The sequence below is a fragment of the Cygnus olor genome, chromosome 1 (genome assembly GCF_009769625.2).
Source record: "Cygnus olor isolate bCygOlo1 chromosome 1, bCygOlo1.pri.v2, whole genome shotgun sequence".
In the NCBI taxonomy this organism is placed as follows: domain Eukaryota; kingdom Metazoa; phylum Chordata; class Aves; order Anseriformes; family Anatidae; genus Cygnus; species Cygnus olor.
In genome coordinates this window covers 177,902,419-177,920,610 of record NC_049169.1, presented here as the reverse complement: position 1 = coordinate 177,920,610, position 18,192 = coordinate 177,902,419, and the positions used below count along the sequence as shown (strand labels likewise).

General features: G+C 40.4%; 1 protein-coding gene across 9 annotated transcripts in view; it reads left to right on the top strand.

The window, feature by feature from the left end:
* Positions 1–18,192, top strand: part of ENOX1 (ecto-NOX disulfide-thiol exchanger 1) — a 365,243-nt gene that overhangs the window by 339,396 nt on the left and 7,655 nt on the right. For 8 of the 9 annotated variants that reach the window (XM_040541548.1, XM_040541497.1, XM_040541524.1 and 5 more), the window contains 2 exons: positions 393–500; positions 4,977–5,033. In XM_040541548.1, the coding sequence (XP_040397482.1) occupies positions 393–500; positions 4,977–5,033 (165 nt within the window). The remainder of the gene's footprint in view (positions 1–392; positions 501–4,976; positions 5,034–18,192) is intronic. The other variant, XM_040541556.1, reaches the window with a different exon arrangement.

Below are 18,192 nucleotides of genomic sequence, written 5' to 3'. Positions count from 1 at the left end.
AAAAGGCTGTGCTTTTAAATTATTTATGTACCATAGTGTTTACCCTAGTATTATTAAAACCACCGCATACACTTCTACAAATAAGATTTTGGTTCAGATGAATGTGACAGTCCCTCCGTGGGTGATATAGTGTACCAGGAGTTTCTACTTTAATGTAACAAATAGCTTAACACACATTAACAGATGCATTACTTGTGGAGCACTGCTGCAGAAGGAGATGCAGATGAAAATAATTTACCTCTGGTCCATTTAGACACGGCAGACTATGCAACAATAATAAATGTAGGAGCAGGCTGCAAAGCATTGTTTGAAATGAAGATTTATCAAACTGAGTGTTTAAAACCGATTTTGATCCAGACTGTGCTAACCACAACGTTCTTTTGTTTGTACAGCAATTGCTGAGCATACAGGAAGAATTAAATAACAAAAAATCCGAGCTGGAGCAAGCCAAGGAAGAACAAACACACACACAAGCGATGCTTAAAGTCCTTCAGGAACAGGTGAGTGCTTCTCATGGGAGAAAAGTGCTGTCTTAGCTATGCTAAGGGGATGGAGGATGCATGGATTTGCCTACAAAATGCATAGGATTCTGACCACTGACTGTGTTGTGAGCAAGACATAACATTATATAGTCCATGTGTCTGCTCTGATTAGCATTTGTGCATGCAGCTGGGGCTAACAGTTTAAGAAAACAGTGAAAGTGGACCCTTATTTTACACTATGCAGTAGTGAATTTCACATCTGAAGTAACATTTCCACTCATTCTACATAGATATCAGGGAAATGTGTCATCTCTCTGAATAAATAAAAAAAAAAATGGGGGGAAGTTAAATATGCCTGAAAAGCAAACATATTGGAAGCAACAACAACAACAACAACAACCTCTTTCTTTTAAGACTAGTATTGAAGAAAAAGAGCTTGCCATCTCCTGTGTTATATGTGAAGGTACGAGTATACAAAAAAGATTATCATGATGGCATTAAAAATAGTAGTTCACCAATGCACTTATTTAAGCAGTGAAAAGCAAACAACTGTAAATCTGATTCTTTAATGTTAGCCTTCTTTGATACTAAGGTGTTCTATGACACTGAGAAGTGTATTTGATAGTACTGTTTTATAAGCAAGGTAAGATGGATAGTTACGCAGCAAAAAAAGGAAATCTGGAGCTAGATCTGTAAATCTGGAAATGAAGCAGTGCACACTGTGTGCAAGCACAGTGTGCGCAAATACATGCGTTGTGTATAAACCACATGGCTTGGACACACTGAAATTTCAAATCCCCACCTGTGCTGCATAGGCACAGTCTCTGTTGTGAGACGTATTTTTGTCCTTTATATATAAACTTTGAGCTAAAATATTTAGCGAGTTGGTTAGTATCTGTAGCTTAAAGACTGCAGGTTCTGAACTGCTTTGATGGCAGAGATTCAAAATGATGATAGCTCTTATGTTCAAGAGTTTTCAGCATGTATGTCTGAATATGTCTGCAAACAGATTTAAACATTTAATATGCGTAATGGGAAAAGTAAATGCTATATGTTCTTAGCACTTATGGCTACAAAGAAAACCTTCTAAATGAGAACTGATGCAGGACTGCATTACACAAAATGCCATGAGGAAGAGTGGATTAGGTAACAGCATATTTATAAACACAGAAACTACTAGATCTCTTGAGTTAACTGCATCTCTTTTACATTTTCACATGGCATTCAAAGTATAGCATCATAGAATAGTCAAAAAAAATAATGAAATTGCGTGGTGTTATTTTATATCTTGGTAGCAATTAAATTCTGCAAAAACATATAGGAATATCTCACAATATGAGGCCTCAATAGGGACCACAGGGGTGACTTCCGAATCTCTGCAGACTCCTACTAATTGCAAATCAAATGTGCACTCATGCTAGGCAGACAGACGAAAACAGTAGCTGGAAGAAGGGCACAATGGATCTGCATTTGTCTTGAGCATTAACTGAAACATGCCTAGAGCTAAAGCTGTAAGTAGCCAGAATTCCTAAAGAGAGCTGCACAACCAGTGTGCTTCTCCAACAATCCTGAACCATTTCCAAAATTTTCCAGAACAGCAAAGCCCCTAGCAGTAATGACCCCCACTTGCCAAGGCTCACAGCTTTCCTTTACAAGGACCACAGCTCATCTGTGTGTTTTTCCAACCATGGGTATTGAAAATCATATGGCAGAGTCAAGTAAATATGAACATTTCTTTAAAAAATAAACAGTGCTGGGCTCCCGTCTTTATTGCAATTTTTTTTTGGTGATATATTTGCTAAAATCTGCCTTTTCATCCTGTATATCCTGCTGGGAGAGATCCTGTTTGCTTGTTCACCATGTTACAGGATGGTAGAAAAAAGGCTTCTGGATCAGATCTTGTCCACAGCCACCAGCTCCAGTTGTCAGAGGACTTTGAGCCCACTGATTTATGCCTGACCTGACCCCACCATGGCATGAGATGTATGAGAGCCTTCCAGCTCCTTAACTCTTCTCCGTTCCTTTCAGGCAGTCCCTTGGTTGTTACTGGCACTAGTTCAGTGTGTAGCCTCAGTATGCTTCCTGCTGGTAACATCAGTCTCACCACCAACCTGCAAAGGAGCCTGCCTCGGGGGTAAGGCAAGTCCTGTTTTTCCAATATTGTATGATTTTCCAAGGTTTCTATTCCAACATTTCATGATTTAGGCTGTGAGAGAAGAGTATAAATTAAATTCCAATTAAACAAGCAAACAAACAATATTGGAAAAAGGGGACTTTAACCCTTTAGCCTGTGGGAATCCAGCAGCATATGTTCTACCCATAAGTTTTCTCCAATTATCTCCACTGGTTTACCTCCACCTCCTGCTGCAGTGGTTTTAGTGTACATGTGGATGCTAGCAGCTTCTTGCCTGAGCTCTGACATCCTCTTCAGGGCACTGCAGGACATAAAAGAGAGAAAAAGGCTCAAGCATCCTTCCTGCACTAGTTGCATTAACACTACCTCCACCAGTGCAGCAGTGCTGGGGAGGTGATGGTGGGAATCAGTGGTGGGAAGAAAGTCTGGCAGACCAACGTAGGCTGGAAGCTGAGCCCATTCTCCCATCAAACATGCATGAGGTGGATGGGAGAGCTGCATGTCACCAGCAAAAGGCACGTGGAGCATTGCCCAAGAAGCCAGCAGCCACCAAGGGGTGATGGCACTTTATCCACCTGAAAAAGGGAAGTAGAAAGGTAAGTAATGAACAGCACTCCCAAAGCGCTCAGGACATGGACGTAGCATGCAGAACAGTTTTATATACCTGAGCACACTCCTAACCTCATATTCAGATGAGTAATTCAGCTGAACTCAACGGGACAGCCCACATGAGGTGAATATTTAAAATGAAAAATTGGCAGAATCAGGAAATGGCTCACAGCGCAGTGCAGAAATACCTAACTTTTCTTGGCTGGAAGTAGCCTTCTTGTCTCGTTCTTACCAGCATCCTCACAGCGAGATGTTTTCACAGGATGGTTGTATTTCAGTGGAAGGAAAACATGCAGCATTCATTGGAAATGCATCACACTGTTTTTAGTATGAGTTGCAGGCTTTTCAAGGGCATTGAAAGATGAGTGTCAGTGAATTGAACCAGGACACCTGATGAGTTTGCAGTCCCCAGCTGTCCTTTGTACCGCTTTCTCAGGGACTGTTGCCCCCTTCCCTCTTTCAGGACCTCTTTAGTGGCTCACACAGGCCTGCATCATGAGGTATACAGAGATCATGGCCCACTTACCTTAATTGTCAGATTGGCAATGGTGAGAAACCAAGAACTGATTCACAGGCAGTTTAGCTGTTGCTGCTGCACAGCAAAAAAATGATAGAGGTAATCTGACCAGTCATCCAACAGTGGTAGTCAGACAAGGCTTCTGTGCCAGACACCCAATCAAAACATAATAACATCCGTATTCACCTGGATTTTAGGACTGTTGTCATTCAGTGTCACAGTTGTATCATCAGTTGTTAAATGGATCCCAGCTTCTTTGGCAAAAACAGATAGAGACCAAGGAATATAGAGAAAAGTTCTGTTGATTGTTTCCTATCTCCACCATCCCCAAATATCTACTTTGAATTAGGTTACAGTAAACACATCACTTTTCAGAAGTGTACATAAAGATTAAATGGTTTTGAGTTCTTCCACTAAATGTACAAACCTGCATGGTTTACAGGCTCAGGAGAGCTGTGGTGTCCCCTCCTTTCCTTGTTTGTTCAATCACAGGATGAACAACGGCGTATTTCACTGTGGCTTGAGACATGAGCTAGGACACTCCTTAAATCTCTCTGGAAAGACTTTTAGAATCCACTGTGTAATCCTGGATTTCCCCAAAAAAGCTAAATCAGGAGGAAAAAATGTTTTGGTTCAGATCATATATTTGAAATTGGCAGCATCTCATCGGTCCTTCCTGCCAGTGGTTAAGTAAAAGAGCTGTTCGTCTCTTCACCTCCTTTTCCATCATACCCAAGAGCCATATCAGTTATTTAGATGCTTCCTCAGGAAGGAAACATACAGTAGCACTGTGGCATCTTAGAAAGCTCAAAATATATCATTCAAAAGTAATCATTAGCAAAACACTGTTTAGCTAGTGGCAACTTGAAAATATTGTAAAGTTTAAATTAATAGCAAGAAGAAGGGGAAATTAAATCATTTATTATTCTTGAGAGCCAATTCTGCACACTTTTTATGCCCTGAAACTACTTTCTTATTATTTAAAAAATAATGACCCTGTCTTATTATTTTCTTTTCTTTTTTTTTTTTTTTTACCAACCTATCAAGCCTTAAGTATGTTGGTTTCAAAATGGTTTGAGCAAAAACTCATTAGAATTATATGCTCCATCTGTTTTTCTCATTGGAAGCCTTATAAAATGCTCCTTCAAATAAATCCAAGATAACTGTGTGAAATACTCAAGTAATGTGCTTGTTTTGTTCTGTTTTGTTTTTGTTTTTTGTTTACTCTTTGCAGTTAAAAAGCGCCAAGGAATTAGCAGAAATCAATGGGCATGATGAATCTCAGGCAAATGTAGGTACAGCTATATATGCACAGATTTAGAGATATATATGCATGCTTATGGTTTCAAAATTTTCTATTTATGTCTTAAACCTGATAGAATGGCTGAATGATTTGCACATCAGGTTTGAAGTGGCTGTTTTTTCCTGAAGCCACAGGTTCAAATCCCAGCAAACTTCATTTCAAGGTAGATAAATTGAGTTCCGTGCAATTTACTTTGTCGGATTTATTTGGATGAGACTTTCACAACCAATGTCCTAGTTGCTGTATGTGGGTGTTAAAGATACCATGGAAACGACTGCAAGAGAAATGCTTTGCCTTAGTGTCCTGTCCAGGATTACTCAACCTACAAAGTTGTATTGTTGTCTCCGTGGCTGCCACCTTGCAGCTGAGCAAGTCTGGCCATAATTCAGTTCTGAGTGAGGTGATTCATGTATGTGTATAATTTGGAAACAGTTAATTTGCACAGAAAGGACTAAATTAATTAATTGAGTCATTATTTTGTCCAAAATTGTTAAAGGACTTGTTAAGGTCGTGTTTTTTAAATCCTACTGCCAAAAAATGCTTCTATTATTCCCTTAATGATTGCAGTCAAAACAGCAATTTGGATAAGGGGAAAGGAAATAAAGAAAAATTTTCCTGCTATGTTTGTAATGCAAACCGTGCAGCTTTGTGTTTTGTCATAAACATACGAAAATTAAAACTGATTATACATGATATCTTCAACCCAGCTAAAAGAGCCAGCAACAGCCTGAACACTAATATATTTTAAAGCTGTTTTTGTCAATATGTTATCTAATGACACAGACAGGAAAGCAGTTTTATTTTCAACCTGAATGGAACTCTCAAATTTTGTGAACTGCTTTGTGATAAGGAAATGTCCTTTCTTTTTAATCCGTCCCTGAATCTCATTCATTGTGGTCCGTTTCCGCAGCGAAGTCGATAGGACCTCATAGCTCTCAGCATTTGGACAGGAGACATTCAATATTGTCTGATAGCTCCAACAAATCTGCAATTGCAGTCTGTCTGCACAGCATCTCATTGCCCCTTTGAAAGATTCTGTTTGCAAACCCAAATAAAAACATTAATCCACCGATGATCTTGAAATGCTCACATTTGCTACTTAAAAACTTTTGCCTGCACAACAGCTGGTTCCAAGTTTCCTAAGGGAATATAGAAACTTAAGATTTAGAAACTTTCCAAAAGCAGCTTGCTTTCTCTCCAAAAAATGTGGATGAAACAATGTTTTGCAGGATCAAAATGTTTTAAAGGAAAATTTCCAAAATGCTTCAACTTTTATCTTTCTGACTCATACAAAACAGGATAAAGCAGAAGAGCCTGGAAGCTTTATTGTTATATAATATACAGGTTTAAATAACATTAAAATAAAATATTTCAATTGCCTAAAGAAGTTGTTTCAGTAGATCATTTCCAGAATCTGAAATAAAATATTTCAGAATCTTTGGTTAATTGTAAATTTTTCAAAATGTAATATTTTATTCTAGTTTTTAATTGTAGTTGTTCAAATGCCTGAGCTTTCCAGAGGATAAAACTATTTTTTGCCCCTCTTTTCCGTGAGCTCTTCTTCAATGCAATATTAGACTAATAAGAAAAGAAGTCAATATCTAAATTAACGGTGAAGAGGGAAAATAGACAGCTGCAATTACTGAGTAACAGTTACAGCCATGTATGTGTTCAACAGTTATGCCACTAAGAGGTCTGAGAAGGCACAGCAGCACAAATAGAAATGAAGAACTAAAGGAAAAGAATAGCTGTTAAAACATTTGCTACAGTAGTGAACTTTGTAATGTGGAAGTTGAGGCACCTTTTAAACAAGTGTCCTTCATACTGAACATGTAGAGCTCAGGTGTTGTGCCTTGCAGGTTGTCTCTCCACATCTATTCTCAGCAGACTTCATAGCTCTTGCCCTTGGCCAGTGTGTAAATCTGGGATGATCAAAGAGAAAAAGGCTCGGTGGCTCCTATGTGGCTGTTAGTGAACTGTGATGCATATAATGGGATTAGGGCATATTTGTTACAGTTGACAGGTTGAATTCAGCAAATGAAATACCTTTACATGAACAGCAATAGTGGGAGGTGTTGGTGAGGAAAAATGGCAACATATGCCTATACATGGAACACAATCTAATCTCCACACTGTAGAATATTTAGATTATTTACTCTGCAGAAAATTGGGGTCCTAAAAATGACAGTAGGATTCTTGAGGCATGTTGTGTGCACATCAAGAGAGTTCCTATTGTAGTCTTAAAAGATTATCTCCTACAGTCCAGAAGCTTTCTGCTGATTGCACTGGTCTGCATTGTAATTTACATTAAAAATATGTTGTTTCTTAAAACAAAGCCTTGAAATATTTTTTTTCCCTGGCAAAAGCAGATATAGATGAAAATATATACTTAGAACTATCCTGACATTTTTTTCTAGGTTTCAATTATTTCAGACCATCCTGAAAGAGAAGCAAGGAGCTGGATACCTTTGGAAACATAAAAATATCCCTCCTGAAATGCTCCCCATTTGTAAAACATACAACTCTTGACTTTTTCTCTTGCTTTTGTCAGGAGAATTGAGCGCAGTTAATTAAGAGACTGGAGGAATGGCAATGTTACCCTCCCTGCCATGCAGTTCACACACAAACCTGGAGGGTGAAACCAAGAAATTTTAGCATCTTGCAGGTACATGCAGGTACAGCATTTATTTCTAGAAAGCAAAACCATCTTACAAAGCTCTATAAACAGTCAGAAGGGTGTTTTACAAGTGACTTGCCAGGTACATGTGGTAATATTTTACAGCTGTTGACATTTCCTAGCTAGACCCTATAGGGAAGGCCAGATGCCAGGCTCGGGTGGTACATGGAGCCCGAGTGCTAACAGAGACTTCAGCACCCAGCGCTGCCAGAGGTGTTGTCACCAAGCGTTCATTCTCTTCAGCCTTGCAGTTAGGAAAAGATTGCTAAAAGATTGCTTCTTTCTTCTAATTTCTACCCCCTTTAATTTTCTCTTTGTTGCTGAATATAATTCTGTTTAATTCACGCATCTGTCTTAAGTGAAGAGAAAATAATGGCCAATGTACAATTACAATTTCAGATATAATCCTCTTCCAGGATGTGCCCATACTCCTGAGACCTGATTAGTCACAGTGTGAAAAAATAAATAAATAAATCTTGCTTTGGAGATGTGTTCAAGTAGAGAACATTTTGGAAATTCAAAATACTAATCTCATGTTTTGCGGTTCACTCTGTAAACATAATTTATTCCTCCACTTTTTCTGTGAGTTCATTGGCTTTCCGTGGAGCCTCTTCTGTAAATGGTAGTGCTGTGTTTTGACTGAAGACCTCCTTTGCTCACTGCTGAGTCCAGAATACATAATGCATAGCTTTGGTGAATATATCCTTATTTTGGGGGTGGGAAGATTAACCTCCATGGTATCCCGCTATTCTTAGTGGTGAAGGGGAGATTTTTGAACATGAGCCTAATTTTAGAAGTACCCCATGATTATTTTTCCATGAATTTGTCTTTCTCCCTTGACAGCCACCTGGCTTCCTTAGATGGAGAATAGCTCCTGTTAATAACTCCTACCCTTTGTAAAAGTGCCATAAAATGGTAGTCAAGAGTACCAGCCCTCTTGCTTCAGACCAAAACAAGAGATGGGTCTTGTTTTGGACATTTTGAATGTCCAAATTGCAGTGGCATTGTAAAATCCTGATTCTGTTGAAGTCATAAATTAAATACCCATCAGATTTAATAAGCCAGCATTTCACCAAAAGGTTTTCAGAGTTACCTTGTTATCACCAGGCCATAACACAACAGATATATTTCAGAGGGCAAAACTGATCTCACCACACGCTTTTTTAACAGCATTTTTTCCAGCTTGAGTTTCACTGCTTGAACAAAGTAATGACTTTGACCTCATTCTTCTGCCTCCCTCCAGTTAGCATCTCCAGCAACTTGGACACAATATTCTGTGGTTTTGTCTCCAGACATCGAATCAATAATATTAAGTAGGGATGCATTTTTCCTTTTGAATGCTTGAAGCTATTATCAGAGCATTTCTCAAGTTCAACCAAGCATCTTAGTTTTGATGTTGATTCTTCCTTTAATTTCCCCCCCTGTATCTGCTTTTCAAGCAATTACCAGACAATCCTTGACTCTGAGGAGGAGTATATCTGGGGTGAAATGTTTCAACCATTTTACTAAATTGCTCACTTTGTGCTACACTGGAAGTGATGTTATTTCTAAGTACACCCTAGTCTTCTCTTTTCACATATAATGGGTTAATCACTGATGATCTTTCTCCAAGGCAAGACTGCTCTTAAGTAAGGCTCAGATTTGCTATCAGCTGGGCAAGGATTTAGAAATCTAACCCCCTTCAATTTTTGGAGAAGTCTGTAATTCCACCAAACTCATTAGAGTTCAGTCCTTGTGCTTCAGTGTGCAGAGTTTTAATGTAGGCACCCAAGGGCACCTGCTGTGAATGTCCCGTGTCAATATATGTGTTAGTACACATCAGCCATGGGATGGGGCACCTCCTGTGTGATTGCCTCACATTGAGCCTGGTGAGATGAAAAGGGTCCTTAAACACAGGCGGAGGAGAGGCAGCTAGAAGAGAGCAAGGCCTGCTTGGATTGTCTCAGCAATTCAGGACTATGGGACAAAAGTTGGTCACCTTTATTGATGAAGATCCCAAGAAAGTCGTTGCTGATGCTTTTGCTTCACTTCATGAGTACAATGATTGTCTCCCAGTTAGCCCACTTTTCAAAAGGCTTGCTATTCGCACAGCATGGACTTGAGATGAAAAATGTACTCGATATGGCTAAGAGCTCTCTGGTCCTACAGTTACAGGCCAAAAAACCTTAGTGAAGAGGTTGCGTATGACAGGAAATTGTGTGCATTTGTTTTCTATCTGAGCTTTCCAGATGCCTGGGGTTTGTATGCTGTGGACCTCAGCTTCAGCAAGCTGAGATGGGTCAGTAAGTAGCTGCCTCAGCTCTGCTGGGACCCTCTGTCCTTGCAGTAGGCATTTCTGGAGCACACGGGAATGCGTGGGCACTGCAAAATATGAAGCAATGACAGCTGGGTGAATTAAAGGAGGGTAGGAAGGGTGTCAGCAACCTTTCTATGCTATGGAGGCTACATCCCCTGCAGAGGATGCCAAAAGTTGTATTTCGTTTTTCTGTCCTCCACCTAAGAAGGTTAAAAGCTGCATTTCCTCTTCTTAAGACAGAATGGTCTACCTGTACTCTTCAGCCACACTGTCACAACTGCTCCCCTTTGCAAGATTGCATTCAGTCAACTAATTCATTCAACAAATGCAGTTAATTGTCTGAAGAGAGCAACCAAGAATAACTGCAGCACAGGAATGAGGATAGCCCCCTGAGGGGAGGGAGATTTAGTTTCTGATCATGAGTGTGCTATGTTGTGGGATGGTGCAAGGACTCAGGTATCCTGACTGGAGGGAGGTGTAAAGGAGGTGTAAACTATTCCCAGGCATTAGGGACCCGAATTACTCCCTGTATGCAGGTTCTTCTGTCATGATGGGGCCAGGACCAGAGGGTGAGGAGTGGCTATGTCTCTCTCTTGTCCCTGCTCATTTTTTTCCATTCCAGGCGCTTATTTGTAGCCCTTCCATCACTCATTTCCTCTCATTTCCTTCAATTTAAGGCACATAGAGTATGATAAATTCAAGCAGCTATGACCATTCGCAGATCAGCAGCTTTCCTACTTACCATGGCAAGAATGAGGAATGATCACCTTGTGAATTCAATACCATGAGGGCTGAAAAATAACAGGAGTTTAACTGGCTGTGAGGACCATGTTATCCAAGACCCTGCTCAGCCATCAGAAGTTCTCACATACTGATAGATAAATGCCCCCTGAGTTCCACCTTCGCTACCCCAGCCCTGATTTGATATGTTAGAGGATGGCAATTCGGTTTCATTAGTACAGTGGTGATCTCTCTGCTGGCAGAATCACAGTCTCTACAGTTTCAGACATGATCTAACCCTATAGGGAGCAAACTGCTACAGCAGACCAGTGTATTCTGATACAGACTGTGCTACCTGAAGCAGATCAGGGCTTTCACAAATATCCCCTTTGTTAATGTGCAGAAAGAAGTTACACCAACTCCCTTGTCCCTGATTGAAAGTGTCAGAGTGTCATCGTAATTTGGCTTTTTTTTTTGGAGTAAATACCCATCATCAGAGGGAGGAGAAGAGAGGATTCAATGAGACAATGTCAAAGAGACACAATGGTAAAAACCATTTGGCCACCCACTCAGCAAACCACAAAAGTTTTTTGACATCATATTTCATATGAGCTCCACAGGGAGACAGTTCTTCAATCCCTGGAGCCACCTGACATTTTAATAATATCTGATCATTAAGTACAGCCTTTCATCCCAAAGTATTTTCCCCAAGTATTTATACAGGAGTCACCCCATCGTTTCTAGTGAGGAATAACATTCAGCCTTATACATATGCAGCTGTGTGCTTAACCCACACTGCACACAAGGCAGGTTGGCTCGTTAGCACAGCACCCAGGCTCCCCCAGAGCCACCATAAGGACAATGGGACACCTCTGCTTCAACCACAAGCCTCCTGCTGCAGTCCTGAGATTGCACACCACATTCACACTCCTTCCAACCTGCTGAAGTCCTTCAGAGAATGGACAGTAAAAAGTGACTGAGCTGAGAAAGGAAGTTCAATATCCCCAGGAGACACTCTTCTTGGAAGAGTTCATCTTCCCAATCGGGAGTCAATCCAGGGGAACGAGAGCTCTAAAATGTTTGTTTCAAGTATTTCTCATAGATTTACATATGGAGATTCTTGTGAATATGGGGGTTGGCCTGAGTTTTCAGATAACTAAGATTAAAGTCTTTCAAATCCGGACCCTTGCTGAAAATGCATTCACTCTCATCAAACATTTATTTATTTATTTATTTATTTATTGTTTTTCCCCCAATTGATTCCTTTTATTTTCATTTTTTTTCATTTTATTTTATTTTCATATTTTGTCATTTTCAAAACAATTCTATGTATCCAAGAAGGGAAGTGAATTTCCTTTCTAGATTTATTTTATTTTTTTTTAAGAAGTGCATCAGTCTTGAGGTGATTCCTCGAATTATATCTATGTTAAAGAACTATTGCAAGGGCTTTGACAAGTTCTCAGTCTCAAGTAAACATGAAGTATCCCCTCCTACACTGATTTCAGCAGTGCTGGTGGGTAGGCAATGCTTTCATTCAGCCAGCCATTGATCTGCTGCAATTCCCTATCATAAAATGTGCAAAATGACAATTACCTTTCCCTTGCAAAAGAACCACCTTCAGATCACATAAAACATCTGTGTTAAGTCATCAGGAACCTACACATAAATCCAGCTTTAGAAAATGAAGCAACCTGATCATACTTTTAGAAATAAGCATGAAGTAACTTTCATATTAGTCATCCGTATTTTGCATATGTACATTCTCATAAAATAGATGTGCTCAAATACAAGGAGAACAATATAAAGAGATAGTTTCAGTGAGAAAAGCATTTTCACATTATCGCTAGTTGCCTAAACTCAGCAGGTGAAAGTTATAATAGTAAAAGCTTTGTAATGAAAAAGTTAAAAGCATCTCTCTGGCAAATGGGTCGGAAAAATAGGATGTCAAGAGCACCATAATACAATTAATCTTCACTCCTGAAAACATTTCTATCATGTAGGATAAATCAGACAAACTAATCTTAGATGCATAGGGCTGTGTCTGAAGTGCTTCGTTTGCAAGGCCTTATGTTTGCTGTTCTAATTTTTCTTCATTGTTGTTCTTTATAATTTTAATGCCAGATAATTTTTCAAACCAGTTGTCAATGGTTTAATTGTTACTACTGGTATACTCTTAAATTTTCTGTCATGGTATGATTTTCTATATTAGTGTACTTTAAAAATACATTTCTACATTAGCACACTTTAAGAGTAATTACAATTTGCTGTGGCTGACAAACTCAGCACTGGTTTCCTGCATAGCACAAGAGAAGTTATAAAGTTGAGGCTTGATCTGAGTGAAAAGGTGACATCTGGTCTCTATAATTTCTAATGATAAACCAGTCACAAGCATAAACTGTTATAATATTCACCAGCAGTGTAGCATATGGCAAATACATACTTCTGCATCACTGGTTAGATAGTAGAGAGTCTGAGGGGGAAAAGAAGAAAAGAAAAACAAGAACTTGCCAGCTTGGGGCGGTGGTCTTTAAACTGGAGATGACTAGGGAGGGCGGAGACAGCTTGCAGATTCGTGAGGAAACAGAGGACAGACTGGTGAGAAAAAGGATCAGGATAGCAAGAGGTAGCCCTTGGTAAGGATAAAGCAGAAGAGATGGAGACCCATCTCAGGTGCCCATACACAAATGTACCTGGGAAACAAACAGGAGGAGATGGAGCAGCGTGTGCTGGCATAGGGCTGTGACATCTCAGGGATAACTGAGCCCTTTGGGACAGTGAATACATCTGGGGTTCAGTGATGGGTGGGTGCACAGGCTCTTTAGGGAGGGAGAATAAGGCAAGCTTTTACCTGCTTCTTACATGAAGTTTGAATGCATGGAGCTCGTCAGTGGAACAGGCAGCAGGCTGGCTGAAAGCTGGCAGGTCCAGATCAGAGGAAGCTACCATTACCACATTCCCTGGAAAAAGGATGGATCAAAAAATCTTGGGAGCCTTTTTTTTTTTTTTTTTTCTGGGCAAATGAGGGAGAAGGTGATTAAGAGTTGACAATATAGATTTACCAAGATCATGCTTGACCAACATGAGTGCCTCTGATGAAATGACTAACTCCTAGCCTGAGGGGAAAGCAGTGGATTGAAGTCCACCCTGACTTTTGCAGGGGTTTCGACAAGGTATCCAACAGCATCTTTCTACCCAGTATGGGATATTACACACTGTCTGGGTGGACTTCTAGATGAATGAAAAACTGGCTGGATCATCAGGTTCAAAGTTTAGAAACTGAAAAAAAGATAGGCTCAGACTGGGTATACAGAGAAACCTTCATACCTAGGACAGTTCAGCAGTGAAACAGACTGCCTAGAAAGGTTATACAGTCTCCATCTTTGGAGGTTAGAAGGCTAGTATGGGTAAATTCCTGAGCAACGTGCTCTGAGCCTACAGCTGACCTTGCCTTGAGCATCAGGTTGGACTAGAGACCTGCCAAAGTCACCTGAGTGATTTTGTGAGTCTGTGATCATCTGAGTCATGATTGCTGACTGTGATTGTACTCCTGCATTTCTGCATTTGCAAGAAAATTAAATTTAAATAGGTTATTTCAGTGTGGTTTAGCTCAAAGTGAGCTGAATAATTTTGTATTCACCATGGATAAGAACATCCACAACACAGTAGCCCATTCTCAACTGACAAGCATGTTAAGCTGTCAGAAGTTGTCCTGTACCTCAACCTTGTGGTCGCCCATAAATTTAAGGTGCATGGCTTGATGTGCATTAAAACTACTGCAAAGCTTCCATTCGCTTGATAGGAAATCGAGTTAGGCTCCACTCAGGTTAAAGCAGCAAGATAAAATTTTCAGATGTGGGTCTGAAATACATTTAATAAAATTTAAAAAAGAAACAGCAAAGCAATCACAACTGTTCCAGCCTTTAAGAGATCCCCAGGTAAATGAAAGTAAATGAAAATCACATGCTCTTTGTGTCGTAAGCCAGTTTCTACTCCTCTTTGCAGTGGGATCATCAAACCTGCATGTCCATCAATAAGCAGGACTTGGGCGAGTAGTTCTGAAATCTAAGCTTGAGTTCTGTGGACTCAGAACAAGTACACATATACCTTTCAAGAGCTTAAGGATTGTAGATTTGGTATCATGTGTGTATGGGTTTTTCTTCCATCAAAACCCATAAAATTGCATTTCATTTTCAAGTTTACAATATCTCTCTGGCCTGCTGTTAATAGCCTGCAAGATTTTTGCTTATATAGCTGATAAATAGCTTTTTCTCCTCCTACTCATTTTCTCTCATAAATCCCCTGGCTGATAAGAAAGCATGGTGTATCCCATACATCTGACAACATTCAGTGTGTTGACAACATTCAGCCTGTTGTGTCCGACATCTATTATTTCCTTCTCCTACCTCTGTTCTAAATGCAATTTGCTTTGTATGAGCATCAACATGACCTGCAAACTCTTCCAGACTTTTTTAACATGTCCTTCAGAAGGCATAATGCGATTCTTACCCTGTCACCAGAAAATTCTGCAAAATATCACATACCACAGCAAAGGGAACGAGGTCTGTGAAGACAACTGCAGTCATCATTCCCCTTAGGTTTAACGGTAATTATCAAACATTTGGATTACCCAGATAGTTGAGGCAGTATCTCACATCTCTGGATATTTGTCATTTGCATCCTGGTCACATGGCAGTTGTCTTCAATGTCACATTCATTCAGTTCCGTATTCTACCTTTCACACAGGGTCCTGAACAATGGGTGAAGTAGAAGTAGCTTTTAGGTAGGATAGCTGCCATTCAAGCCCTGCTCAGCTCTTGGTCAGTTTTTATGCGGAATGGCAAGTCCCCACTCCCCCCCATTTTTAGGGATGCCAACTGGCAGATGTTTTCAGAATCACACTTCTATAAGCTAAAGAGAACCATTTTTGCTAAAGAGAGAAACCCTAGGCAAGAGTGGACATTCTGTATTCTGTTCGCCTTTTTTGCGCTGGTGCAAGACTGGCTTATAGAGGATGTGTGAAGTCTGGCATGAGAATGTTGCATGTAATATCACACTTTCCCACAGTGGGGAAAAAGAAACTGATGAAGGACTGAAAGACCTATTTCATCCGGATGAAATATCTAGGGCTTTCTTATCTGCTAGTCCCCTGGACTGCAGAGCTAGCCTTTCATTCTCACAGTACCTGCCACTATTCTCTGCAGAGACTCATCTCTTCTATTCCTCAGGACTTCTGTGTCTCCCTCTGGCAATGCAGCTCTATCAGGAATCTCACCCTCTTTTGCTGTATCAACAGCACGGGACCCAGCTGCTCTGTAATGGACCATGGTGGACAGTGAGACCAGACACCTCTTGGAGTACTCCACTTGGTCATTCCTCTGTAATTGTTTCCAAAAGAAGCCAGGGTACATGAGAGGATGATGCAAACTCAACATCTGTCCCGCCTTATGGCCAGGACACATCTAAGGTAGACATCCATGTTCCAGAACTGCCATGCACAATTCTCCACAGTGCAAACACAGCCATCAGCTCCATGTCAGTGGTGGTGTGAGACGTCTGCCCGTGGAAATGAGTAGTCCATATGCGAAAAGTATAATTATGCCATCCTCAGCATGTTCTCCTGAAAGTTTGCCAGAAAGACTCTCTGTCTTTCCCTCCCTGGTTCAAAGGCAGGGAACCCCGAATCAAAATGCTGACCCCAAGGGGTGTCTGCAAGATCAAAGGGTTTGTTGGGTCCCTGAGGGGAATTCATGGCCTTTCATCACCTGCTGAAGGATGAAAGTGTCATTTGTAGGGAAAAGCTCCGAGCTGGCAGTAGCAAGAGCTTCACATAGAATGATTGCATCCATGCTGAGCAGCTACGGAGCTGTCATCAAGTCTGGCCTCCGATGTTCTACGATACCTGACATAATTTGTGAATAATGAATAGGACCAGGTCTCTAATTGTCTCCAGGTGTGATTTAACCTGGATTAAGCCTTCCACATGCTGTATTTAGTTCCTGCAAGGTCATTTCGCTTCTAATAAGTATTGTTTTTGCACATGCTCAGCTGTGTTCTCCTTTAATGCAGTAACTGACAGATGGTAGCAAAATATTCCTTTTATAATGAAACCTGCTGAAGGAGACTGCTTAGGGCCTCAGAAAATATCATTTGCCAAATAAAGGATGGTCTGCAGGAAAGAAAGGAAATACTGTAATGTAGTATATATTGAATAATTTTCCTCAGGCATCTGCTGATCAGTAGCTTTTTCTCATGTCAGAGAGGTGACCTAGCTGTTTGTTCCCAGTTAGTTATTGCCTCATTCACCTTTATACTCTTTAAACTCTTGTTTCTTGTGTTGGCATAAGTAGAGCCTCTAAAAATGTACAAATTAACTGTGTGAGGATAAGTTGTAGAGTCTTCTTTGGTACCAGATTTGTACCTCCAGTGTGTAGTCTGATACTTAAAGGTTTTCATTTGTACTATAATTAGCCTCATTTCTGGGTAAACTACACACTAATTTTTTTAGACACAACTATGCTGATTTCTCTTAAATTGCAACTAATTCCTAGCAGTATTGCTATTGCATCTTTTGTCCGGCCATGCGCACCCTGGATTTTCTCATGGCCTGTGAAAGCTTATTTTGGCAGCTGAATACGTCAGAGTTGTCTAATTTACCATATTTCTGTGAGGCAGGCAGTTTGGGATGGTAGAAGCCTACCCTTTCCAAACCTTCAGGAACCTGCAACCTTTTTCTAATGTCAGTCTTTTGCTGAGTAGCTATCTTTGCCATTCTCAGTTTCCTCAGGCTCCCACATAACCAATTTTTTACTCTTTTATCCTCCATACCAACATACAGTTAAGGAAGACTTGATGTGACTTCCTTTTGCATCCTTTTACCCTGTCCTATAAATCATACAAAATGTTCTGCACAGGCTCAAATCTAGAGATTAAATGAGAATCCATCTGTTCATTGCTCCCAATGGGAATATAGTTTCTTTCTCTGCCTCGCTGCTTGACGAAACTTCTAATCCCATCTGAAACTGCTAGTGTGTTGTGTTTGGGGCCTGTTGTATCAAATACACATCTCTCTGCTCTCTCATTCCCCTCTCAGGATTTATTTTTAGACTGCTTTTCTGTCTCTGATGGAGTCAAAAGTTACATCTTAACCTATACAAGCTCTGGTGGCATATGTTGTTCTGCTCTTTTGCTGCAGTATCAGGAAATCTGCCATCCAGCTCTGCTCTTCTGATCCGTAACCCCCTTGTCATTGCTGCCCTTATGGAGAAATGCGTATGAACACTTCCGTTATTTCTGCTTCTTGCCTGGGTTTTCTTTCACTGTTCTCAGATGTCATGGCTGGCAGCAGATGAGTATTTGCATTAGCCTTTGTCTGTGGCTGGAGGGGAATCAACAGCGCTGGACAACTTAGGGCATATTCCTGCTGCTATAATGTGCCCTGTGCATTGCAGCACTAC